Genomic DNA, 26,506 nt, shown 5'->3' with positions numbered 1-26,506 from the left:
CAGTGTTACCTCAAGCCCGTGAGGCTTTCTTGGGGAGAAGCTATGCCTTCATCATTTCTGTAACTCCAGCACCTAGCAGTTTTTGGTGTATAATGTATTTGTCAGCTAGGGCCGCCATAACAACATACCACGGACTGGATGGCTTAAGCAACAGAAATGTATTTCTCAGTTCTGGAGGCTGCAAGTTCAAGATCAAAGGTGTCAGCAGATTTGGTTTCCTCTGAGGCCTCTCTCCTTGGTTTGAAGACAGCAGGCTTGTCACTGCGTCCTCAAATGACCTTTTCTCTGTGCATGCACATGCCTGGTGTCTCTTCTTTTTCTTCTAAGGACACCAGTCCTACTAGATTAGGGCCCCAAACTTATGAGCTCACTTAACTTTAATTACCTCCTTAAAGACTCTATATCTAAATATAGTTATATTGTCGAAGGGTTAGGGCTTCAGCATATAAATTCTGGGGGGACAAAATTCAGTCCATAACATATAGCACTTACTCTCAATAATTGCTTTTTAAGTAAAGAAAAAGGTTAACTATTTTTCTAGCTAGTTTCTCTGCTGATGAATGAGAGAGGTCACAATGACAGCTCTTTATTATTATTTTTGAAATTGATCTTAGGATTTTACAAAGAGCCTTCACCAAACATTTAATTTTTCAAATGATTTAAAAGGAATTTATTGCTAGACCTTTTTGTTGGATGTGTTTAATGTCCACTTCTGTTCCTACACATTTTCCAGGCCTGTTCAGGAGATTGCTAGAGTCTCCAAGTCTTGCTAGCATTCATCTCTTAAATCCCTTACATAAATCCTGACTCATCTCCTCTTATTGCTGGAATTAGGTCACGGCAAAGCTCCAGCAATGACTTTTTGAGCCACAAGTGGCCCTCCAGGTGAATGTGGTACTTGCCTGGTTTATATTTTGAGCCTGGTCTTAATTTTTTCATTCAAGGCTGTCAGTATCATTTTATGTAAGGGATTTTTAACTTGTTTTGAGTCATGGACTCTCTTTGAGAATCTGAGGGAAACTATGGACTCTCCAGAAAAATGTACATACCTACAGATACAAAGTATTCTTGCTTTATATACCTGGTGGCTCATAAAGACTGCTTCACATGTTTATTACATATATAGTTTTCTCCGCCCACCCCCCACCCCACCCCCAACACATAGACATTCCTTAGCTCATATCAATCCATGATGTGATACTTTCCCTGAACCTATGAGCATTGGAAAACAAGAAAATGGCTGTTATTTTTGCTTTAAAAAGACAACTGAGGGATGTCTCATGCAAAAGCAATTATTCTCTTGAACCTCTGCCTTTTGTATGATTTAGGTAATGTGCTGCCTCCTCCATCCATTTGTAATGCAAATCAGAGTTTCAATGACAGTAAATAATAATGGCCAACATTTTCTTGAGAGTTTGCTGTGTTAGGCCCTATGCTGGGTGCTTTCCATGGATTATTTCGTTTACTCATCACAACAACTCTATGAGGTAGGTACTATTATATTCCTATTTTGCAATGAGGAAACCAAGATGTATTAGGTTCCTGCAGCTGCTGTAACAAACTACCACAAACTTGGTGGCTTTAAACAATTGAAATGTATACTCTCATGGTTTTGGAGGCCGGAAGTCCAAAATCAAGATGTTGGCTGGGCTGTGCTCCCTCCAAAGGCTCTAGGGGAGATTTCGTCCCTTGCTTCTTCCAGCGTCTGGTGGATGCTGGCATTCCTTAGCTTGTGACTACTCACTCTAGTCTCTACCTCTGTCTTCCTATGACCTTCTTCTCTCCTCTATGTGCCTCTTCTCTGTATGTCTCTTATAAGGACACTTGTCATTGGATTTAAGGTGAACTAGATAGTCCAGGATGACTTTATCATGAGATCTTGAACTTAACTTCATCTGCAAAAACGCTTTTTCTAAATGAAGTCACATTCACAGGTTCTGGGAGTTAGGATGTGGACATATCTTTTTGCCGGCCATCATTCAACCTGCTACACAAGGCATAGATAGGTTATAGCAAGTATCAGTGGTGAACTTGGGATTCCAACTCCTATGGTAGGGCCTCAAGAGCCTGTGGAAGACCCACTCTTGCTAACTTCAGCGCCTCCTCTTGGCTTACTCTCAGTGGTACCATATGCTGATTAGTCACTGGCTGAGAGGTTGAGGTCCAGTTTGGTAGTAGTCTTAGTTCTAGAGGAACTATGAAACAGACTCACATAAAGAAACAAAGAGGCAGGGACCAGGACAATAGAGCCAAATATCACTTCAGGGGCAGAGTGGCGACCTCTAGTGTCCTTCCTTGCATTCTAGCATGAGATGTTCCCTAGAATGGAGCCAGGAGGACAGAAGAGATAGCATTTGGAGGAGCCTGGGAAGCCAGCTGAACTGTAGCTGGGACCTGCTTGGGCACAAGGGCAGTGATCTTGTGGAAATATTTGGCTAAAATATTATGCATGTTGAAAGAAATTAAAGAAGACATAAATAAATGGAAAGACATTCTATGTTTGTAGATTGGAAGACAATATTGTTAAGATATCAATATTTCCTAAAGCATTCTACATATTCAATGCAATCCCTATCAAAATCTCAATGATATTTTTCGCAAAAATAAAAAAAATCAATTTTTAAATTCATATGGAATCTCAAGAGACCTCAAATAGTCAACACAATCTTGAAAAAGTAGAACAAAGTTGGAGGACCCACACTTCTTGATTTCAAAACTTACTATAATGCTACAGTAATCAAAACAGTTGGTATTAGCATAAAGACAGACATATAGAGCAATGAAATAGAATAGAGAGCCCAGAAGAAACCTCCCATATATGGTCAAATGATTTTCCAGAAAGGTGGCAAGATCATTCAGTGGGGAAAAAGAGTCTTTTCAACAAATAGTTTTGGGAAAATGATATCCACATGCAAAAGAGTGAAGTTACACCCTTACCTTACACTATGTATAAAAAGCTAAAACCATACAACTCTTAGAAGAAAACATAGGAGAAAATCTTCATGGCATTGGATTGGGCAATGATTCTTGGATATGACACCAAAAGCATAGGCAATAAAAGAAAAAAATAGACAAATTGGACTTCATCAAAATTAAAAACTTTTGTACATTAAGGGACACTATTAACAGAGTGTGAAGGTAAATAATGGGAGAAAATATTTGCAAATCATATATCTCATAAGAGGTTAATATCCAGAATATATAAAAAACTCCTAAAACTCAACAACAAAAAAGAAAACAATCCAATTAAAAAATGGACCACAGACTTGAATAGACATTTCTCCAAAGAAGATATAAAATGGCCTATAAGCATATGGAATGTTGCTCACCATCACTAATCATTAGGGAAATGAAAATCAAAACCACATTGAGATACCCCTTCACATCCATTAGGATTACTATAAAAAGAAAAAAACCCAGAAAACAACAAGTCTTGGTGAGGATGTGGGGAAATTGGAACCCTTGTGCATTGTTGGTGGGAATATAAAATGGTGCAGTCACAGGCCGGCCCCGTGGCTTAGCAGTTAAGTGCACGTGCTCTGCTACTGGCGGCCTGGGTTTGGATCCCAGGCACGCACCGACACACTGCTTCTCAGGCAATGCTGAGGCCGCGTCCCACATACAGCAACTAGAAGGATGTGCAGCTATGACGTACAACTATCTACTGAGGCTTTGGGGGAAAAAAAAAAGGAGGAGGATTGGCAATAGATGTTAGCTCAGAGCCAATCTTCCTCAGCAAAAAAAAGAGGAGGATTAGTATGGATGTTAGCTCAGGGCTGATCTTCCTCACAAAAAAAAAATAAAATAAATAAAATGGTGCAGTTGCTATGGAAAACAGTATGGTGGTTCCTCAAAAAATTTAACATAGAAATACCATATGATCTAGCAATTCCACTTTTGGGTATACACGCAAAATAACTGATAGCAAAGACTTGAACAAATATTTGTACAACCATGTTCATAGCAACGTTATTCACAATAGCCAAAATGTGGAAACAAGCCTACTGTACATTAAAGGATGAACGGATAACAAAATGTGGTATATACATACAATGGGATATTATTCAGCCATAAAAAGGGATGAAATTCTGATCCATGCTACAACATGAATGAACCTTGAAGACATTACGCTAAATGAAATGTCAGCCCCCGAAGGACAAACATTGCATGAGTCTACTTCTTTGAGGTACCTGGAACAATCAAATTCATAGAACAGAAAGTAGAATAGAAGTTACCAAAGGCTGGGAGAAGGGGGAAATGGGAAGTTGCTTTATGGGTACAGAGTTTTAGTTTGGGATGATGAGAAAGTTCTGGAGATGGATGGTGGTAATGGTTACACAACAATGTGAATGTACTTAATGCCACAGAACTGTACACTTAAAAATGGTTAAAAAGGTTAATTTTATGTTATATATATTTAATTATAATTTAAAAAAGCAATGCTTATTTGGTAGTGATCGAGGCAGTTGCTTCTGCTTTCTGTAAAACCTTGAAAGAGAAGAACCCAAGTTGTGGGGTCTGGAGGAGAGCAGTAGGTCATGTAAGACAGGACCTAATTCCTTTGCTTTGGGGTGAATGTTAGAAGAGATGTGTTGAGTGAATACAATTTTCTCAATGTATTTAGAACTTATTATATCTCACACTAACGATGTATTTCACACCCATTTTACACATAAGGAAAAAAGTACAAAGATTTTTAGCATTATCTGTTCTTCTGTGATGGTGCATAATTGTTTTAGGAGACAGAACTATCTAGAAATTCCCCCAAAGGACTTGGATTACTTCTGGTTGCAGGAAGGAAGTTAAGACCAGCTGCAGGAAGTTGCAATTTCTATTTTCTATTTTCTAATTTCTATTTTCTCCTCTCTAATCTTGCTTTATCTGAGATTAACTCCCTTACAATCCATACAATCTTCTTTAGAAACTAGCCCAGATTGTTTTCTTAATGTACAGCTCAAGTAGTCACAGCAAAGCTTTCCAGTTTTATCTATCACTAGCATTTTGTAACCAAGCAGGGCAGCTGAAAGTGTTCCTAAAACCAGAGGGATTATTCTAATAAGCTGAAGAGGCAAAGTCTGCTTTTAAATTTGTAAGCAATTTGTAATTCATTTGGAGAGGGAGAGACAGAAAGAGAGAATAGAAAGAAAAGACTATTTGAAAAATGAGAGACTCTTGCATTTCTCTGCTCACGGTAACCCAGGTGTAGGATAGATATGAACTTGAACTCTGTACCCTCCCCGACATTTACTCATTGAGAATGTCATAATTGAGTCTTGACACTGTTGAAAGAAATTTCTTTTTTTGTATTGTTTCCTTGTTTTATTTAGATTGCATTTTCTATCTAAAATATTTTTTCTAAATTAGACCTTTTAGGGGAGATGAAAACAATTTTCCTTAGGAGAAAATGTTTGCTCATTTCACTTTGACATGGAAGAGAATGAAATGTAATTTCTCTTTTAGAGATGGGGCATTTTAAATTTTAGTTTTCAATAACTCTAGCATACATATAATATTATCTTTGGGGAATTCTGCATTCATTTGGCTTTGAGATGGCCAGAGGCTGTTAAAACAACAACTCCAGTTACTGTTGGCCGTTAATTTGGATGTGGAAATGACTACTAGTACTACCATCACCACTCTTAGTACCACCATCACTGCCAGTACTCACAGGTAACTTCTGTTGATTACTTGCCATAAGCCAGACATTGAGGTAAGAGCTTTACGTGAATCATTACAGTTAATCCTCAATGAACTCTATAATGTAGGGACTGTTATTCTCATTTACTGCTGAGGAAACAGAGAGAGATTAAAGTAAATTGCCTCATTCTAACATATCCAGTAAATGTTGGAGCTGGAATTTGAACAAATAGAGGTGCCTGGAAATTCAATAGAATTGAGGATGTGTACTGATCTATGAGAAGCTGAGAACAATGATCAATTCCTATTTATCCTTGTATTTGCCACAACTTGGCACATCATGCTTTACATGCGGCAGAGTGAGCTTGATTCAGGTTTGTAGGGTAAGTGAATGAGGAAAGCTAAAGGATATTTAGCACTGTGTTAATTATCTCATATTTTAATTTGGAAATTGTTGCGATGTAGTATTTGATGGGCTCATTTTTATGCATTTGCATCAGGTAGCCTATTAATATAAGGGGATGAGTTGTGGATTTGCTTTCTTTGGGAGGTGCACAGGATAGCCCCTGGGAATACTGAAGAATAACATGTTCCAATTCTGTCATGGTGCCATGTCGTGGTAGTGGAGACATGGTCTCATCAAAAGTCGTGTACGTTGTTGTGCACATTGAAGAGGGTTTCAAGAGCTCTAGAACTTCGTCAGTATCCTGTGAGTGAGGTGTCTGTCCTTCAAAATGATGAAAGCAGCCTACCCTCATTATAGTTCAGTAGCCCTTAAGCTACTTGAGAGCAAAAACTGTGTCTCATGTGCTCACCAGTGCCTGGCCCATTAATATTTGCTGAGTGAAAAAAGGTGAATAAAAATGAACATTTGATAGGTCAGATGATAGCTGTGTACGGTCACCTGAAGGAGACAGAACAGCCAGCAAAACTCCACAACGACTCACTCAATGGACCAGCATAGAAAAAAGAAAGAATGTGTTGATTAGAAGAGGTTGTTCAGTAACGGAAGGACAGAAAAAGGTGACCGAGAAGTAAATGTTGGTAGTGCCATCCTAATGCTGCTCAGGGTAACCACCTACTCCCCATCTCATACTCCCCATCTCAAAGGCAGGGCTGTCCTTAGGATGGAGTCAAAGGGGGGAGGTTATAACCAACAGACTTCAGGTGTTATTCTCTCTGGCAAACCAACCCACTGGCATCCCTGATGCTGTTAAGTATTCTCTTCATCTTTGTTCTGATTGCATGTTCATCAAACAGCTTTTTGACTCCTATGTAGTCTGCTTACCTGGAGAGAATGTGTTGATGGTATGGATTTCATGTTTTTCTGTTCCCCTTGAGAGTGATTTATCACATAAAATCAATAGAGTTTTCCAATGAACATTTGGTGCATGCATGGCATTCTGAGGCCAAAGGTACTAATTTTATTCACACATGGATTTCTGAGCTTTGTGACAATGGTAGTTTTCATTGACAATTAATAGTGGACATTTTGGTATTGTTCTTAGCCTCCTGTGCATTTTAGTTGGGGAAGGTCCCTCTCTTGTGAGCTGATCATTGTGAGCACCAGAAAAGAGTAACTTTCTGGGTCTTTAAGGAGGAGGGTCAGTTTCATCCATCCAGCCTTTTCATTAGGCTGGTGCCTCTCAAACCTTTCCACGTGGACCAGGCTGACAACAGATGAACATGTATCTGGGAGTCAGCAATCTTGGATTGAAGTACAACATTTTCTTGAAGTATTCTTTTTATTTTAAAAAATGTTTATATATTGTGCATTCTGTTCTGCAACATACCCTTTTTGTATCAACGTTGTTTTCATACAATGTTATTTTCCTACTAAACTTTAAGTAAAATTGATGCTCTGGGAAGATAGGCAGTGGTTTCCTGTGGCTCCAGGTGCTCCTGGGCACACAGCTGAGTACGTACATTTGAGAAGCCCCGCCTTAGACACCTGCTTTACAATCGCAGTTCTGTGATTTCTGTGTCTTAGGGCTTTTTAGTTCTATAATCTCTGGCTACTTTACTTCCTCTAAATACGATTACTTCTTTATGCCAGAAAATGAACTGATTATTTTGACCCTCTTATTGATGGACTTAGATTGCTACATAGTAATTTTGGTTATGGTGACTAGAATCTTCGGTGAATGTGATTTGATGGTGATTCTTTTCCATTCTCTTTCTTTTGTAAAATACCAGTGTGGTTTCTATTGCTATCTAGTTAAATGATGAATAATTAGAATACATGTTTTGTGTACATTTGGAGGATTAAACCAATTACAGTAAGCATTTCGAAAACATGAACTATTCTATAAGTTTTATTAATCACAGTATGATTTTGAAAGTTAATTTTATTTTTACTGGTGAGAAAGAAAAAAGTCCTCTAGACAACTAATAACCAGTGCTCCAACCTTTAGAAATGAGAGAGAGGGAGAGGGAGAGGGATAGTGGAAAAGGGAGAGAGGGGGAGAGAGAGAGAGAGAGAGAGAGAGAGAGAGAGAGAGAAAGAGAGAAGGAGAGAGAGATTCTGGTAGACAAAAAGGTGCCATGTGCTTATATATTATACAGCATCTTGTCTTGTCTTATTCCACACTAGTTCCAAGATAGAGCCAATAAATATCCTAAATACAAAATTTGAGTAAAATATTATATTATTGAGGCATTACGACGTTCAAACATGATAGGATATGATGATGTGTTTCAATATAATGATTTTAGCTCTAGGGCACAAGTAAAATAAAAATGCTGAGGTCTAGCGGTGCCTACAACATCACCAAAATGTATGCTTATGCTTTCTCTTTCCCTATTGTTATTATGTTTCCACATACCTTCAAAGGCAATGTGTTTGAAAACTTTTTATTATGAAAATTTCTATGCTCCAAACACCCATCTTGGAAAACCATCAGCATTTTGTCACACTTGTTCATCTGTTCGCTTCCCAGTCTCCTTTTTTGCTACAGAATTTTCAAGCAAACCCCACATATCATGTCATTTCGCCCCTAAATAGTTAAGTAAGCTTCTCAGGGGAGAGAGAGAGAGAAAGAGAGAGACAGAGAAAAAGACAGCAAGAAAGCGAGGGCTGGAGAGAGAGAGAAAGAGAAAGAACAATTTCTCACATATCCACAAATTAACAGTAATTTTATGCATCTAATGCCTAGTCTGTATTAAAATTCCCCTGATTGTCTAAAAGTGTCTCTTTTCAGTTAGTTTATTCTATTCAGGATCCAAACAAGTTTCATGTCATTGGTTGCTCCATAGAGCTTTATGAATATCTTGTAATCTAGAAAAATTCCCCTCTTGCTCTTCTCTCCCTACCATGTACTGAATGAACAAATTAGGTTCTTAAATTCTAGATTTAGCTTGAGATGTTGTTTAACTTTTTCTTCTACTCTCTGAATTTCCTGTAGGCTGAAGTTAGATTTAAAGGCTTGATTAAATTCAGATTGTTTTTTGTTGTTGTTTTTTCAAGATTATTTCAGGGATGGTTTTTGATTTTCCAGCTTGTCTAAAATGCCTTCACATGGCATCATATCAGAATGTGTGTACGATTCACTTGCAATGATGTTAAAGTTGATCAGTGGGTTCAGGTGGCAGTAGCTTGATTATTTTATTGTTTTTCATCCCTATTTCATCTAATGGTTTTACCATTGAATTATGACCATTGCCTGAATCAGTTATTACATTAGTGATCGCAAAATGTTGATTTTTCTAATTCTGTCTTTCTGTTTAAATTTATTATCTGAGAATCTGTTTTAAAAAACTCAACCACCAGGGCTCTCTGGACACTCTGAAATATATATTATACCAGAAAATTGAGAAAAATGCTAAATTGTTTCCTTTTAAAATGTCAACTTTCAGAGTAATGATTTGGTGTCCTAGCAACTGCCAACGGTGTGTAGTGGTTTTTATTTTGGTTCTCTTTCTCTCTCCTCTCCACCTTATTAAAGCATCATCATACATTTTCTGCTTTTTGTGTATTTTGTACATTTTAATTAGTTGGGTCGCTTTTTTCTGATGTTCATATTGTCCCATCTATGGCAAGTGGGAACCTCTTCTAGCCGACTCCTGTGTCCTTTTAACATGACCCACATCAGCCTTTGATAGCTTCCTTTCCTTCCTTGCTTTCTGGAGCAACAACATAGCCCCACCCGTTTTTCTACATTCCCTGACCCACAACAGAAATCAGCCATTTCTTCGAGGATTCTTAGTTCCATTTAGTGGAGGATCCTATTTAGATAACACAATTGAGAGTTAGATGTGCTCAGCGAGATGGGATTGAAATTGTTTCTAGGGCTTTTCAGTGGAGAGAGCTAGAAAATTTGGATTTTTTGAAAGTGAGAAAAAAATTGAGTTCACATTGATATTTTCAATCCAAATTTAAGATTATAGAGTGTTTATTTCGTTGATTTTATCTCTTCTTATATTTGGATCTCTGAGGCAAAGCTTGTTTCTTGGTATAACTTTAACATACTCTTTAATTTGTATACTTGAAAAGAGGTAAATTAAAAAAATGTTTCAGAGTTAAATAGGTCTATTAGATCTACACTATTGATTGCATGGTTTAGATTATATGGATCCTTGTTAATTTTGGTCCACCTATTATGTCTTGAACTGAGAGAAGTATTAAGCTGTCCTATTATTGGTGCGTTTCTGTCCATTCTCCTTGCATTTCCAACAGTTTCTACCTTATGAAAGTTGTTTTTCTATAGATTGCAGTCTTTGGTTTTATAATGTATTTTTTGGCCTCTTTTAACTTTTTAGCTTTTTTTTTCTCTGTTCTACCTTGTTATTAAAATCTCAACCTCTGCTTTCTTGTTACTGGAATTTACCTGGTATAGCTATGCTTCTTCTTTAATCCTTAATCTTTCTGTATCATTTTGATCCAGGTATGTCTCATATGCAGCACAGAGTTAGATTTGCTTTATTGGTCAATCTGAATTTTTTTCTTTTAGTAGATTTCTTTATATGTTTGATCTCAGCTCTGACATACTGATTTATTATGTATTTACTGTTGCTAGAAAGTCATTCACTGTGTGATATGTTTTCTTTTCTCTTTGTAATCTTTGATATTTAATACAATTTGTGTTTTTGTTCTACTGGTTCCCTTTACACAAATGTTGTATATAATATCTGAAGGTTCCTTTTCTTAGATAATGTCTAGCTATACTCTTCTTTAAGCAACACTGGTTAGTTATAATCTTTTCCCTTTTCTTCCCTCTTCTCCAGTGTCTAAACATAAGTGACATTCTTTTAATCCTAGATAATACCTGTAGGACAATCACCAAACTTATTCTGTTTTCCACTTACTTTCCCTGTTTGTTAGTCGTATTATTTCTGCATTATCCAACCATATAAAATTTACATATTCTTTTATCCTTATAGCCTGTCTCTACCAGACCTCAGGCTAAGTTTTTCTAAACATTTATTGGTTTTCTGATGCTCATTCTCTGGTAGGTTCCTCAGAAAGAACTCTTGGGAAAAGTAATCCCTAAGTTCTTGAATGTTTATAACTGTTTTTCGATGGCCTTCATACTTGAAGCATAGTTTGGTTGAATATAAAATCTTTGGCTCCTATTTTATTTTTTAGAGCATCTTTACAATGTTCCAGTGTCTTCTCGTACAAAATATTTGTGCTTTTTTTGCTTGGATGCATAAAACTCTTTTTCTTCCTTTTAAAAATACAACTGTTTTACTAGAAATGTTTCAGTGTTGATGGTTCTTGGTTGAATTTCCCAGATATAGCCCTTTTAATATGTAGATTCAAATCTTTTATTTTGTGAAGGTTTCCTCAAATTCTAGTTTTATATATTTGCTGTCTTTCATTTTGAGGGGGACATTCTTCTTTGGGAATTTATGTTAAATCTCCTTTGAATCTCTGTTTTTCCAAATCTTTGGTAGAATCTTTTTGTCTCTTTCTGTTTTACTAATTTCTCTCTTTTCTCTTCTAGCCTTAGTTTCTCTTACCGTGCTGTCCATGGTCTCTATTTGCTTCATTGTTCATTCTGATGTAGCCTTCATTTCTGAAATATTTTTTCTTTTCTTCTCCCTCTCTTTTTTTTCATTCTTGAGTTTTCAGTTCTCTTTTCATATCATCTTATTTCCCATCATTCTAGCCATCTCCTTTGTGAGCCATTCTAATTCTGATTTGTATGGTTGTTTCAAGCTTTGATTGTTTTTAAAGTTCTTTTAGCTCTTTTTTGAATCTTATTTTACAGTTTTCATCTTCTTTGAGGCCACATTTGTAGTATGTTTTCATTATCTGTTGGGACTTTATTTGGTTCACTTTCATCTTTATCCTTGTCGTATCTCTGTGTGGAGTTTTATTGTAATCTGTTTTTATTTTCCATACATAAATAAAGTAGTTTTTTTGGACTACTAGAGGGAAGTTCCTCTGTAGGGCTCTCTTCTCTGTTGTTACTGTGAAGTCTTAAAAAATATGGCCTTTTTATATAGTCACTTCTCTGTCTCAGAACTAAGCCTGATTCACAAAAGCTTCCTTCCTCTAATCTGTGTTACCTAGAGTTCTAAGGGTCCTTTCTTGCAAACCAGTATTGTTACCTTTAAATGTGTTTGTTGTTTAGTACTTTCTGAGGTCTATCTCAGACACCTCCTTCTCTGGTTTTGAAGCTTTTGTCTCCCTGGGATCTGCAATGTTTTATTTTGGATCCTCCAACTATCAGCAGGCTTTAAAAAAATTTTTTTAGCAAGGGAAGGCGAGACGAGAAGGGGGAAAGAAGGAGTCTCTGTCTTTCCAAAAGGGAGCATTTTGGAGTGTTTCTGAGAGACGTGTGGGCTAAGCTGCCCCAGCATAGCTTAAATCCCATGGCCCCTCACTGGTTTCCTCTGGTCTCTTTTACACTTGTTCTCAGCTTGAAGCCTGTGAGGAAGTCTTTGAATTTCTTTGGTAGTTTTCACATTTGATTGGTTTAGTTCCTGTTCTGGAAAAGAATGTCTTCTTTAGGGAGTATTTGTTGATTTCTGAATTGCAGCTTGTAGAAATGTCAATACTTTCCTTTTTCTTTTTCACCCCGTCCTCATCTCTGCTGCTCCCACACAAGACCTGTTGCTGTCTGGTGTTTAGGTTACACTAACTCATAGTCTGGAATTCTTGGGGATTCCTTGTCACCAGTTTTACATAAGGTAATATCCATGTCTGTGTTTTTTCTTTGGCTATTCTAAATGTTCTGTCAGGCTTTTGTGATTAAACAAAACCATGCTGCTGCTGTGTTTTTAGCATCAGAAATCCCAGTATAGTTTAAAATAAGAATATTGTAGAAAATTTAGCTTTTTATTTCTGGCATCACACTTTATAGTTTTTCATTATTTCCATAGAATGGCAGTATTTGAATGTTAGGATCTGGAACAAAATGATTTGCTACAAACTTGTATGCAATTCTGGTAAAAAAAAGCATCAGCCAAGTGTTTGGATATGTATAATCAGTTCTGGATGACTTGAGTCTAGAACAAGACTGGGAAAAAACTGATTTGTCCTTCCTGTTTTAGGGATTGGTCTAGAAAGTTAAACTCCTCCTGAGACTATCTTGTTATGTTAGTTTCTGTTTGCAATGGGCCTAAAGGATAATCTTATCCAGAAATTGACCAAGGAATAGGCATCACAGTGGACAAACAGAGGTTCAACAGAGTTACTCCTGTCACCATAAAAAGGGAAAGATCTAAGGCAAGAGCTGGTTTAGCCAAATATTACTGGGTTCTTGATTAGGCAGAAACAGAATTTTGGAAATCTAAGCTGGTCGAAGGTAATTCCTGAATCTCTTAAAATTAATAGAAATAAATATGATCAAGCAAATCAAAAAACAAAAGAGATAACTGTGAGAAAATAAAACATAGAGAAAGAATTTAGCCATGCAGGCAGGAGGGGAGCACAGGAGCGCGCATTTTCCCACCTCCCAAACCGAGACAGAGATAGTTACCTTTCAGGTTGCTCACAAAATCTAAGACTGACTGGTGACTTTTAGGTTGTTAAAGACGTCTTTACAGCGAATGTAAGGGACAGCTTCCCTTTAAGCAGTGCAGTCACCGTACTTCCCCGAGTTTGGAACAGGTCCAGGCAAGACTTACTGCTAACAGAACAGCTCAATACATTGCAAGGACACTTAGAGGTATATTGACGCTTGTTTTTAACTATTGCCTGCCTGCAAATGATTAGGACCAAATTCCCAGCCCAGTAATGCATACTGGCATCGTCTGGATCACACAGAACTGACTCTTAGTATTTTCTGACTTTTATTTCAGGACTCCAAGAATCTTTCCCATTTTTTGCTGTGCTTATCCTTGTCCTCCACCAACCTGTGGATGGTCACTGGATTTTTAAGGCAAGTTGAGGGCAGTTACCCTTACAGAGACCACTCTTAGCTCTCTCAGAAGCCGGCTGGGCACTTGGTTAAAAAATGGGTGGGGTGAAGGTAGTCCTATGCTCATGACTGAAAAAATTGTATTGAATTTTTTCCATCTATGCCAACTTTCTGAGGCTGCTGATTGGAAATCCTGTTAAGATAACTGAGTGATCCTCAAATTCTATTAATTTTGTATCATTCTTGGAATTAGAAAGGTACAAATTGTCACTGAAAATTAAAGACTAAGATGAATTCGTGATTAGGCTAACATACACCTAAAATTTCATTTACTCCTGTCACATGAACCTCCTCCATAGGTATATATGTATGTGTGTAAATATATATCAATATGAGTAAACATATTTTAAGGAAGAATAAAATAAAGAGAAAGAAGAGACAGAAATTTTGTTTGACATATTTATATAAGAGAAGAAAAAAAAAATCTATTAGCTCTGAAACACCTCTGATTCCATTATGACTTGGGTCAAATCACCGCTATTGAGACACTAAGATGTCCAAATTGCTCAGCTGGGAATATACAACTAAAATCATGTTTATCATAAGACACTTTAAGTTTGTCTTCAACTGTCTCAGCTGTTGAGAACTCAGAAAACACAGAAAAATCTGAAAGGATAATGCGATTCTTTGTGTGTTCCTCCATTTGTCTCAACCTCATTGTTGAGCTCTTGAGGGAAGAATTAACAGAGTGTACCAGCATTGCCTCTGCCTGAGAAAATAAATGACAGATCAAGTCAACTCTAATACACTCAGAGAATGACAAATCATCTCAGAATGACTGCTTAATTTAAAGGTCTGGTTTAGATATATAGCAGTTGAACGGCAGGGACGCCCCTGCATAGTTGCCAGGGGAGGAGCAGGACAATCTCACTCTGCAGCTTTCCCAGTTGCAAGGCTAGGTTGTGGGGGAAGGCTGGAGAGCTGGCTACGGTTCTCCCCAGAGAATGCGAGAGAGCCTCTCTCACAGCGCAGAAAGCCCTGGCTTTTCCCTCTGCATTATACAGCAGCAGCACTTCCACAGAATCGGTTTGAAAGAGACAACATCACATCCTCAGATGGTCTTTCAGATAACGCACCTCCTTGCGTGGAACTTCCTTTCATGTAAGCTGATACGGAGCAATTTGAAAAGCCTTGTGCACTGTGAGAACGTTAGAAGAAAGAGGAAGAAAGAAAACCAGTCAAAAGAAGTCAAGAGCAGCCTGCAGCAGAAGAGAAGAATGGGAATTATTTAGGGTGCCTGTCTTTGCGAATGTTCCACAATTCAGGGTGACATTCATCTTGAGGAAGGAATTTAAATAGCAGCCGGAGTAGTTCGGCATTGAGATGCATTTTTAAAATGAAGATTTTTAAAAAGTTTTGCACAATCGCAAGATGACAAACGGATGCGCCAAGATTGGCATATTGAGGACGGGAAGCAGACACTTCTTAGAAGAATCTACGCCACTGGTCGGAAAAGACACGTTTGTCTACTTTACATCTTTTATTCCCTCTTACACATGATATTTGGGATTCTGCAGAACTCTTCTTTTTGGACTATAAAGGAGTACTATAAAATGACTTTAGCAAGTTCATGAATTCTAAGGAGGGAGGGGAAGGGGTAAGAAGGAGAAAAATAATAGGAAATTCTGTGTCTTTCATTTAGCATCTTGATACAAAAAGAGACACTCCATATGTGCATGGTTTAAGAATAGTTTTCTACTTTAAACCTGCTCTTACTCTAGCCAACAGAGCATCGTGGAAAAGCACATTGCGTCTATCTGAATAGCACTAAGGGAAGTTTGACTTATAACACAGCTCAAAATCCTATTTATTCTCTCTGGGCCCCATCGCTTCACCACTCTACCCACTACCCTTGCACATGGGAGGACGGAATGGCTTCTGGAGAGTACATCTCTATCAGCTGTGACTTTAATCTCTTCTTGCCTTTTAAGTAGGAAGCTGGCAGGAAGAGTTTAGAAATTGCTGGAACGAAGGATAGTCACTCTTGGAGTTTCTCCTTCTTCTCCTTAGGATGTCAGAAGAGAGTATTTCATGTCTTGTTTGACTATCAAATGGACCGTAGACCTGACAGTCATCAACATCGGTCACCTGAGACTCATTACTCAAACTGTCTTCCTACCCAAGCTTTCCAAAGAGGTGGACTTTGTGTGGCCAAGGAGGGACCATGTGCTGAAGAGAAGCGAGGGCTCAACGTACTTTGTGGAGGCAGGTGGGCAGAGCAGCGAATGGTAAGGGGAATAACAAGAGGGAGCCAGGATCCTCCATTCATTCATTCAACAAATATTTATTGAGCACCTACTCTATGCCAAACACTTTTTTTTTAGCTGCTGAAGAGCAATAGTAACTCCACAAATCAACAAAATCCCTATGTCACAGAGCTTGCTTTCTGGTGGGGGAGATAGGTGAGAAACATGATAAATAAATGCACCACATAGCTTGTTATATAGTGATGGATGCTGAGGAGAGAAATAAAGCAGAGAAGGAGAATTGGGAGTGTGTAAGTATGAGCATGCATGTGTGTGTGCATTGTTGCACACAATAGACAGGATGATGTGGAAAGGCCTTACAGAAAAGATGATTTTTTTGAGTAAGGACCTGAAGGAAGTGAAGGAAGGAGCCATGAGATCTCTGGGGCTGGAGGATTCTAAGTAGAAGGAACAGCAAGTGCAAAGGCCCTGAGGTGGGATTGTGCCTGGCCCGTTTGAGGAACAGTGAAGAGGCCAGGGTGCCTAGAGAAGAGTAAGTTAGGGGCGAATAGCAAGAGATGAGGTTGGAGGGGACACAACAGGGGTCAGATCATTTAGGGTATAAGTAAGGACTTTGATTTTTACCCTGAGAGAGATGGTAGCCATTGAAAGTTTTTAAATGGAGGAGTGGCCTGATCTCCCGTTTTAAGTGAACAGTGTTGAGAATAAACTGAAGTGGGGAAGGGCAGAAGCAGAGAGATGAGTTAGGAGACAAACGCAATAATCCAGCTGAATTTGTCAGGGAACTGAATAGCAGTTTATAGCCTGTTTATGGTCTGTAACGGATCCTTTACAAGCTGGGTTCCGACTACCAGCGCCAAAAATTGCCTAAGTACCTCGTTGTTTACCCAGAATCAGGTTGGCACAGAAAAGCACGTGGAAAACCATTCCAAGTACAAGTGCATAAAACAGCGAGTTACCCTGCTTCGTTGCCCCAATCTCCCATAAAGGATTCTTGTGTTTACATTGCTGGAGGTGTGTGGTTCCTTCCTACAACTGCTATAAAAGAGCCACACAGTCTGCATTTAACCTTTTCCCTTTCTTCTGAAAATAGCAACTGACCTATTACATTTATTTGGGAGCTCTGCCCATTCTAACAATTAATTGACAGTTTATAAGAGATTAAACAGCCTTCTCATATACTAGATTAGATCCTAGAACAGAAAAGGGACATTAGTGAAAAAACTGGTGAAATCTGAATACAGTGTGTGGTTTAGTTAATAGTATTGTACCCATGTTAACTACTTAGTTAAACAAACTATGGTTAACGTGGCAAAGATGAGATGTTAACATTAGGAGAAGTGGGGTGAAGGGTATATGTGAACTTTCTGTATTTGCAACTTTTCTGTAAATTTAAAATTACCCCAAAATAAAAAATTTATTTATAAAAAAGCCCTCTCAAAGGGAAAAGAAAAACACAAGAGTGAAACTTCAAAAGAATTTTTTTCAGAGATAAAATGGTCTACAGATATATTCTGCACATTTAGTGATTTTTATCTACTATTAAAAAGTAGGTTGTTATTACTCAATATACAGTTAGAAAATAGTCTCTCTTTTCCATCATTTCATTTAGATTATGCTGCATTGCAAACACTTCACTTCCCTCCTGTATTAAATGTACACGCATCATTTTTACTCTCTGGGATCTACTCTGCTTGGGAAACAGATATTTTTCAAAATGATTTACTAGTCAAAATCCTTGTCTCCTGTTGGTTTCCTTCCTTTCTGCCTCCCTCCAATTTTCTGTCTTCATTCGTGCTGTGTACCACACCTTCATTGAACAGATGCAACTGAATGTAACTGACCCTTGAACTATAGCTCCATTTTCTTCTTTCCCTAAACCTAAATATGACTTTTCTTTGTTTGCTGTTCTGAAGCTTTGGGGAAATAAATTTGCCATTATGTTAAAAAAAAAATCTGATCTTCTCAGTGTCTGATTGCTTAGACCTGGAATGATGAATGTGAAATGTCCCTGGGGACCAGGCAAGCCATGTAAAGGTGTGAGGCAATCAAGAGTAGTGGATAAAAACACTCTGGCATAGACTACCTTGCCCTAAAATGGTTCTTATTTTGATTGTTCCTGGGAAATTGTGTCTTTTCTAGAACCTAAATGGAAGCTTTAAGTCTGTTTCCAAGCAAGGTGTTTTATAAATACAGGTTATGGTGTAGTCAGGTAATGTGGGAAAACGTGACTAGCTGCAGTCTGAAGTAGTAACCAGGTGGGATAAAAATTTACGTTTCCCATAAGGTGGAGAACAGATTGATGAGATTTTAATCCAGCTTCAAATCACATAATGATACTGTGAGGTCTTCAAGAGTGTTTCTTAGGAACTAAGTTCTGTGATAACTTAAATTATCACAGAAAGATGGCAGATATAACCTCAACGGAAAAAACCCTTGGAAGGAACTCATCTGCTTATTGGATGACAAATTCCTATGCCCTACAATGTGTAAACTAAGCAAGTTCTGTCTGGGGTCTACTTTAAATTTCCACTGCTGTAAATTAAGCCCAGGATAGATAGCTAAAATTAATACAAGCAGACTAATATTACTAATATTCCAGGGAAGCTTTAATGAAATGCTTAAAATGCAAAAGAGTAAACCAAATTACTGGGGCCAGGCTGGTGGCGTAGCAGTTAAGTTGCCGCTCTCTGCTTCAGCAGCCTGGGGTTCACAGGTTTGGATCCTGGGTGTGGATGACACATTGCTTGTCAAGCCATGCTGTGGCAGCGTCCCATATAAAGTAGAGGAAGATGGGCATGGATGTTAGCCCAGGGCCAGTCTTCCTCAGCAAAAAGAGGAGGATTGGCATCAGATGTTAGCTCAGGGCTAATCTTCCTCCCTTCTCCTCAAAAAAAACCCAAATTACTAATTGACTTAAGCAGCCAGTATCAGGACCACGTGCACATACAAAAAACCTTAGGAGACAGAGCGTAGACTGATGACCTTGACCCACTCCTTCATGCCTAGGGTGTCCGAGGCACAGGTAGAGAATGCCATCTTTTTGGACCTTCTCAGCAAAACAAGCAGTGCACGTGTAACTTGAGAATGCATTTTCTACAGGAGCTGGGACAGCTCACCCAAGAACGCTGCCTCAGTACCCTGGCTTCTCCTACTACGCCCTGGGGCAACCTGTTTGCAGAGCTCTGTCAAGCCACAGACACTAACCAGGCAAAGACATGTTCTCTCCCCAACCACAAAACCAAGGATGATGATGAAAAGGCTCCTCCACAATGCACGACAGTCAACTCCTGGCTTCTGAAAGCCCTAGGAACCGAGACGGTGCGAGCATCCCACCCAGCCTGCATTTCCCCCTGACAGCCTCTGCTGAAAGCAGATTAAATTGCTCGGATAAATCCACCCTATCCAATTTTAGTCCTTGCTTTAGCACACTCTTTTCTATGGGGAAAGGCTATAGTAACAGGACTAAATAGAACTGAACCTGGCACAATAGTCTTTTTTATGCCAAAAGACAGATATTTTAAATTTGGGAACTGGGGCTATTCAGCTTTTACCATTGTAGATCATGAAATGAAATCAAAAAGAAGCATTCAGAGGTGGAAAAGTTAGTGCCTATTTAAGGAACTGATGTGGGTCCTGCACGTGCCACAATTCTGGGTATTATGGAAATGCGTTTCTTCATGATTCTGCATAGCACACTTGGTTAGAAAAATAGCCAAGCCCCTCCATCCCCTTTTCCTTGCAAATACCAATAGCAACAAGCCTACGCATGCAGACAGTGAGGGAATTTATCGCGGACATCAGGTCGCCCTTATTTACACAGTAGCATGACAGATATATTCATTCTCTACAAGCTCTTATGGTAATTTCACTAATCTCAAATAAAAATATTTTCCAAGTGTATTTAAAAAATCCATATGGGGAATCAACAGTGGCCAACAATTCTGAGTTGGCCTCTCAAGACTGAGGGCTGGATGCTCATCCCCAAGCAATTTCTAAAAAGAGGTTGGACATTGATTTATCTGCGATGACTTAATCTAAAAGCAGTGGAAGGTTTAAGCAGCCCCTCCCACCATCTGAGGCTGTGCGAGTGGACGCACTAAGGTAAGAGCAGGTTCACGCAGCGTCTCCTCACCTCCCCCCAGGCAGCAGGTGGGGGCTCCACTGGAGGGTAGTATTTAGGTACGTCCCAGGCCACGGCGGCCATGAACCATTTGAAGTCCTTGCACTTGAGCTGTTTGCGCAGCTCCTTCTGGGCGGAGATGTCCCCCGTGGAGAGGTGCCTGTACTCGGGGCGCCGCTGGTAAATGTACTCTGCAAATTCGTCCATCCAAGTCTCAGCCACCCGCTTCAGGTTCTGTGTGGCAGAAAAGAACGTCATTTATTGGCCTTTGCACTCAAAGGGTGATTTTAATTGCACTAGAAATTGAAAAAAGAAAAGTAAAAGAAGTTAGACAACCTCAGCCAGCTCTGGTTGGTGGCTTATTAACAGTGTTTTTTCATAACTGCAAGGGATGTGATACGATTAGCTCAAGGCCCTGCACATGTTTCTGCTTCTGGCAAGGGGCTCAATTGCCAATTAGATAATTAATTTACAGAGCCAGTAAAAATTCAGCTTACAATTATATCAGCTTTCTCATCCCTCTTGTTATTTCATGATGATAAATTTTTTATTTTTCACATAGAATTAAAGGAGTTGAAACTGGAGATAATGAAGTTTCTCTTAGGCATCAAACTGCTTTTAAATCATTTCAAGGAACAGTTAGGGATCCTGGAAAGAATGAGGACAAACAGGCTGTTATTCTTTTCTCCCGATTATAGAGACAACCCAGAGTTACTAAATTCAAGACCTTCTGATGATACTTGCTAGGAGCAACATGGACGCTAAGCAGAATTTAGTAATTTACTGCACGTTGAGGTAGGGCTAAGGGAAGCACCAAGGACTCGGTCTTCTCTGCAGATGTTTCTATGGGGTAGAGGAAGCGGAAGGTAGGTGGTAGGGGAAATAAGTACACTCCTTTGGGGCAGGAGAGTGTGTGGGTTCAGGGTAGGAAGCTCAGCCCTTTCATCATTTTTGCGACCGAGCATGCAACTTATCCACTCTGGGCCTCAGATTCTTCACCCGAAGAAGATTCCTCACTTGAAGAAGGTACATACAGTAACATGTAACTACATCATGAGAGTGATTGTAGGATTCAGTAGGGTAACACCTGTAAGGTGCTTAGAATAGTAGCTGGCACACAATAGGTACTATGAATATTGGAGCTGCTATTATTAGTAGAAACAGCAGCATTGGAAATCGGAGAGCCTGAGAGTTGGGCTTGGCCACAGTTGGACTGAATTCTTCCTGTGGTCTTTGAGAAGGGCTTTAGCTGAGATGAGATGTTCTCTGATGTCCCTTCAAGCTCTATGATGCTAAGTGGTAGAGAAAGCAATTGCATTGTCTAGAAGATATCAGTTCTGATGCCCCCAGCTTGTAGCATAGTTTCATAGGCTAATGTCCTATAGTCTCTGGTCCTTGTTGTTTTGTGTTCAAATTCCTTAGTTTAAGTGCTTAGTTGGTGTGAGCATTGACCCTTTCCAGTTTCTCATTTGCATTTAGAAGACAAAACAGGAAGAAAGGCTGGGGACTTTAATATGATCTAGATGTAAGTGACTAAAGTGAAACCTAGTGATATTTAGGAAAATCACTGTATCTTAGAAATTGCTATTAAATCCTAATTTAGGTCTGGAGTCGTGCCCAGAGGTCTGCTGGATTTGGAGACAAAGTCTCCAAATATCTTATTCCTGATGGGATTGTACCCTTTTCTTGTTCTGTCCCGTCACCTCCACCTCCAGCATCCCCAATGGGCCTCTCCCCTGTCTGACATTTTCCCCCTTGCCATGGACTCCTTGGTTAGTTTTCGCTGATGGTGGGCACAAAATAGGGCTCAGTTAATACTGCAAGATGTAGAAAAGAGTGTCACAAAGACTCCTCTGATTTCTTGGTTGCCTCTGTGTTCCTTCCTTTCTAAGATTCCTGGCATCGAGAGTGTAAGAACTGTTCTCTGAGAGATTGCTCTCCACCATCGTTGTGCTGCCTGACACCCCATCGGCATTGCCTTGCCCATACACTTTCCACTCCTCTGGCTCCAGTTTACTCTGACAGATGATCAGAGTTATCATTGTTTTGTAATATTCTAGCCCTTGCCACAGATTCTGAACTGCCTGATTTCTTTGGGGAGAGAAAACGAAACAGATGATGTGTTGAAGCTCCTGCTCTGTGAGGCACATGTTCTACATATGTACGTAATATCTAAGTGTGAGTCTTTGGTATCATGTCACCATTTATATTTCATTCTGACAAACGTTCTGGATGAAATGTGTTCTATTTTCATTTGTCCTTAGACAGACAATTTTTATGATTAGCAAAAACGATTCAAAGATATAATGGAAAAAATTAGTCGATAATATTGAAACTGTATTTATATTCAAATTAGATTTTAGGATGTAGTTCCAACTTTTATCCTAAACTCCAACTAATATAAATTGAAAATATTTAATTTTCACTGACTTTATGCTTCTATGATGAACAAAAATGAATAAAGGCAGGGGAATAGCAAAAAACAGAGGGAAAGAGATAAATTATCCAGAAATAATGAGAAAGTGACTTTATTAAGTGGACAAATGTCTTAAAAATTCTGATAGCTTGCAAGAAAGATTTGTTACTAAGAAATATATTTTGACTTGGGTAAATAAGCACCTTTAGACTGTAAATGGCATGAAGTTAAATAGAGATCTGTTTTTTCAATTAAAAAGCCCAGGACCTCAAATGATTCCAGGCACTTGTGTGTGTTCATCTGGGCATGCTAATTGTTGAGTTAATAAAAGACCATATTGTAAAATGAATGTGAACAAATTCATAGTGCGTGCATGTATCTATTGATAAAGGCATTGAAGTAGGAACAATTTTTTAAAAGCTGTCATTGTGGAGGAGTTTGGAAGGTGGCAGTGTAGGAGGATCCTGAACTCACCTCTTCCCAGGGACACAACAAAACTACAGCTATCTGTGGAACAATTTCCTCTGAGAGAGATCTGGAAATTGGATAAAAAGACAGAGAAACAGCTCCGCTAAGGAAAAAAAAAAAACCACACCCTAGCCAGTGCTTCATGGCTGGGAGTGATCTCAAAGGTATGGAGCTTTTCCTGGAGGAAAGGGGTTTTGAGCCCCACATTAGGCATCCCAGCCTTTAGATCAGCACAAGAAAGATGAGATTGCATAATACCTGGCTTTGCTGGCTTTGAAAACCAACAGAGAATATGCCCAGGAAAACTATAGATCTTCAGAGAAAGAAAAACCTGCTCTTAAGGGGCCTATGTACAGTATCAAGTAACCCAGAAATCAGCACAAAAACACAAGAGAGAAAAGTACATAGTCCATTGGTAAAGGAGACTCACTTACTAAGCTTGGAAGGCACCCTGGAGAAGCAGGAGTCAGCTGGTCCCACCCCTCAGGGACTGAGACAGTGGAGGAAGCCATTATTGTGTCCTAGTTCAGTCGTGCTGACACAGAGGCTGGCAGGCACCATTGGAATCCTCCCTCTAGCCTGATAATGTAGGGGTCTGTCCCATATGCTAGAGCACTTGAGGCAATTGAGTGCAGCCAGGCAGCAGGTAGCCTACCCCAGGGACCAGCATTGCCCACCAGCAAGCCTGCAGTGGCTGTGTGGGCCTGCAGCAGACTTGTGCTGCCAGCCATCGTAACACACACAGGGGATCTGCCCTGCTTTCCAATGCCTGAAACAGTTGTGTGCTGCTGCGCCTGGGGCCTTTAACAAAGTGCCCAGCTGACTTCTGAGAGAGCTAAGAGTGGTCTCTTCATAGGTAACTGCCCTTGATTTGCCTTAAAAAAATCCAGTGACCATCCCTAGGTTGGTGGAGGATAAGAATAAGCACAGCAAAAAAATGGAAGAGACTCTTGGGGTCCTGGAATAAACACGAGAAAATACTGGGAGTCAATTCTATGTGATCCAGATTGATGCCAATATGCACTATTGGGCTTGGAATTTGGCCTCACAACCAGCCATCCTGGGGGCCAGCCTAGCTTACCCATGTGCCTGCAGCAATAGCAACCCTGCCACAACAGAAGGGCACATGCAGCTCAACAGGGGACACCCATGAAGCATTTGGCATGGATGATGAGAGAGGAGCAAGCTGCTGGGCCCCATAAGCGATATCTTACGTAAGGCCTCATTTCCAAGTTTGGAGACATAACCAATCTACCTAATATGTAGAAATAAACACAGAGAAGTAGGCAAAATGAGGAGACAAAGGGATATGTTCCAAATAAAGGAAAAGGACAAATCCTCAGAAAAAAACTAAATGAAACAGAGATAAACAATCTACCAGATAAAGAGTACAAACTAATAGTCATAAGGATGCTCACTGATCTCGGGAGAAGAATAGATGAACACAGTAGGAATTTCAAAAAAGAATTGGAAAATATAAAAAAGAACCAATCAGAACTGAAGAAAACAATAATGGAAATGAAAAATTCACTAGAGGTAATCAACAGCAGAGTAGATGACACAGAAGAATGAATTAGTGATCTGGGTGAAGAAGTAGAGGAAATCACTCAAGCTGACCAGAAAAAAGAAAAAAATTACATCAATGGATGGATCATCCAGACATAAGATCAAAAAGAACATATTGGCCTTAAATGACACATTAGACCATATGCACTTAGTAGATATATACAGAACATTTCATCCAAAAATCATAGAATACACATTCTTTTCAAATGCACATAGGACATTCTCCAGGATAGATCACATATTAAGCCACACAACAAGTCCCAATAAATTTAAGAAGATTGAAATAATACCAAGCATCTTTTCTGACCACAATGGTATGAAACTGGAAATCAACTACAAGAAGAAAAGTGGAAAAGTCACAAATATGTGGAGATTAAACAAAATGCTACTGAAGAATTATTGGGTCAATGAAGAAATCAAAGGAGAAACCAAAAACACCTAGAGACAAATGAAAATGACAACACAACATACCAACTCTTATGGGATGCAGCTAAAGTGGTACTAAGAGGGAAATTTATAGAAATAAAAGCCTACCTCAAAAAACAAGAAAAATCTCAAATAAAGAAGCTAACAATACATCTAAAGGAACTAGAAAAAGAAGAAGAAACAGCCCAAAATCAGTAGAAGGAGGAAAATATTAAAAATCAGCGTGGAAATAAATGAAATGGAGACTAAAAAGACAATAGAAAATATTAATATAACTAAGAACAGGTTCTTTGAAAAGATAAACAAAATTGACAAACCTTTAGCTAGGCTCACCGAGAAAGAAAGAAACAAGGCTCAAATAAAATCAGAAATGAAAGATAGGAAATTACAAGAGACACTAGAGAAATATGAAGGATTATAAGAGAATACTACAAAAAGCTGTATGCCAACAAATTGTATAATCTAGAAGAAATGGACAAATTCTTAGAATTCATGCAACCATCCAAAACTGAACCAAGAAGAAATAGAGAACATGAATAGTTGGATCACTAGTAAGGAGATCAAAACAGTAATCAAACCTCCCTAAAAACAAAAGTCCGGGACCAGATGGCTTCCCTGGTGAATTCTACCAAACATCCAAAGAAGATTTAATACCTATCCTTCTCAAACTCTTCCAAAATATTGAAGAGGAGGGGATGCTTCCTAACTCATTCTATGAGGCCAACATTACCCTGATACCAAAACCAGACAAGGACAACACACAAAAAAGAAAATTACAGACCAATATCACTGGGGAACATAGATGCAAAAATCCTCAACAAAATATTAGCAAATCAGATACAACAATACATTAAAAAGATCACACACCATGATCAACTGGGATTTATTCCAGTGATGCAAGGATGATTAAACATTCACAAATCAATCAATGTGATACACCGTGTTAACAAAGTGAAGAATAAAAATCACATGATCATCTGACACAGGGAAAGCATTTGACAAGATACAGCATTCATTTATGATAAAAACTCTGAATAAAATGGATATAGAAGGGGGGCTGGCCCAGTGGTATAGCAGTTAAATGCGTGTGCTCCACTTCGGCAGCCCGAGACTCTGCAGGTTTGGATCCTGGGCATGCACAGATGCACCACTTGTCAAGCCGTGCTGTGGCGGCGTCCCACATAACGTAGAGGAAGATGGGCATAGATGTTAGGCCAGGGCCAATCTTCCTCAGCAAAAAGAGGAGGATTAGCATCAGATGTTAGCTCAGGGCTGATCTTCCTCACCAAAAAAA

At 39.0% G+C, this 26,506-nt stretch overlaps 1 protein-coding gene across 1 annotated transcript in view; it reads right to left on the bottom strand.

The window, feature by feature from the left end:
* LOC131411475 (polypeptide N-acetylgalactosaminyltransferase-like 6) overlaps positions 1–26,506 on the bottom strand; it is a 480,632-nt gene that overhangs the window by 39,655 nt on the left and 414,471 nt on the right. Inside the window, exon 6 of the mRNA XM_058550354.1 lies at positions 20,349–20,570. Coding sequence (XP_058406337.1) covers positions 20,349–20,570 — 222 coding nt within the window. The remainder of the gene's footprint in view (positions 1–20,348; positions 20,571–26,506) is intronic.

This window comes from Diceros bicornis, chromosome 11 (assembly GCF_020826845.1).
Source record: "Diceros bicornis minor isolate mBicDic1 chromosome 11, mDicBic1.mat.cur, whole genome shotgun sequence".
In the NCBI taxonomy this organism is placed as follows: Eukaryota; Metazoa; Chordata; class Mammalia; order Perissodactyla; family Rhinocerotidae; genus Diceros; species Diceros bicornis.
The sequence above is the reverse complement of the archived record's forward strand: the minus strand, read 5'-3'. Positions and strand labels throughout refer to the sequence as shown.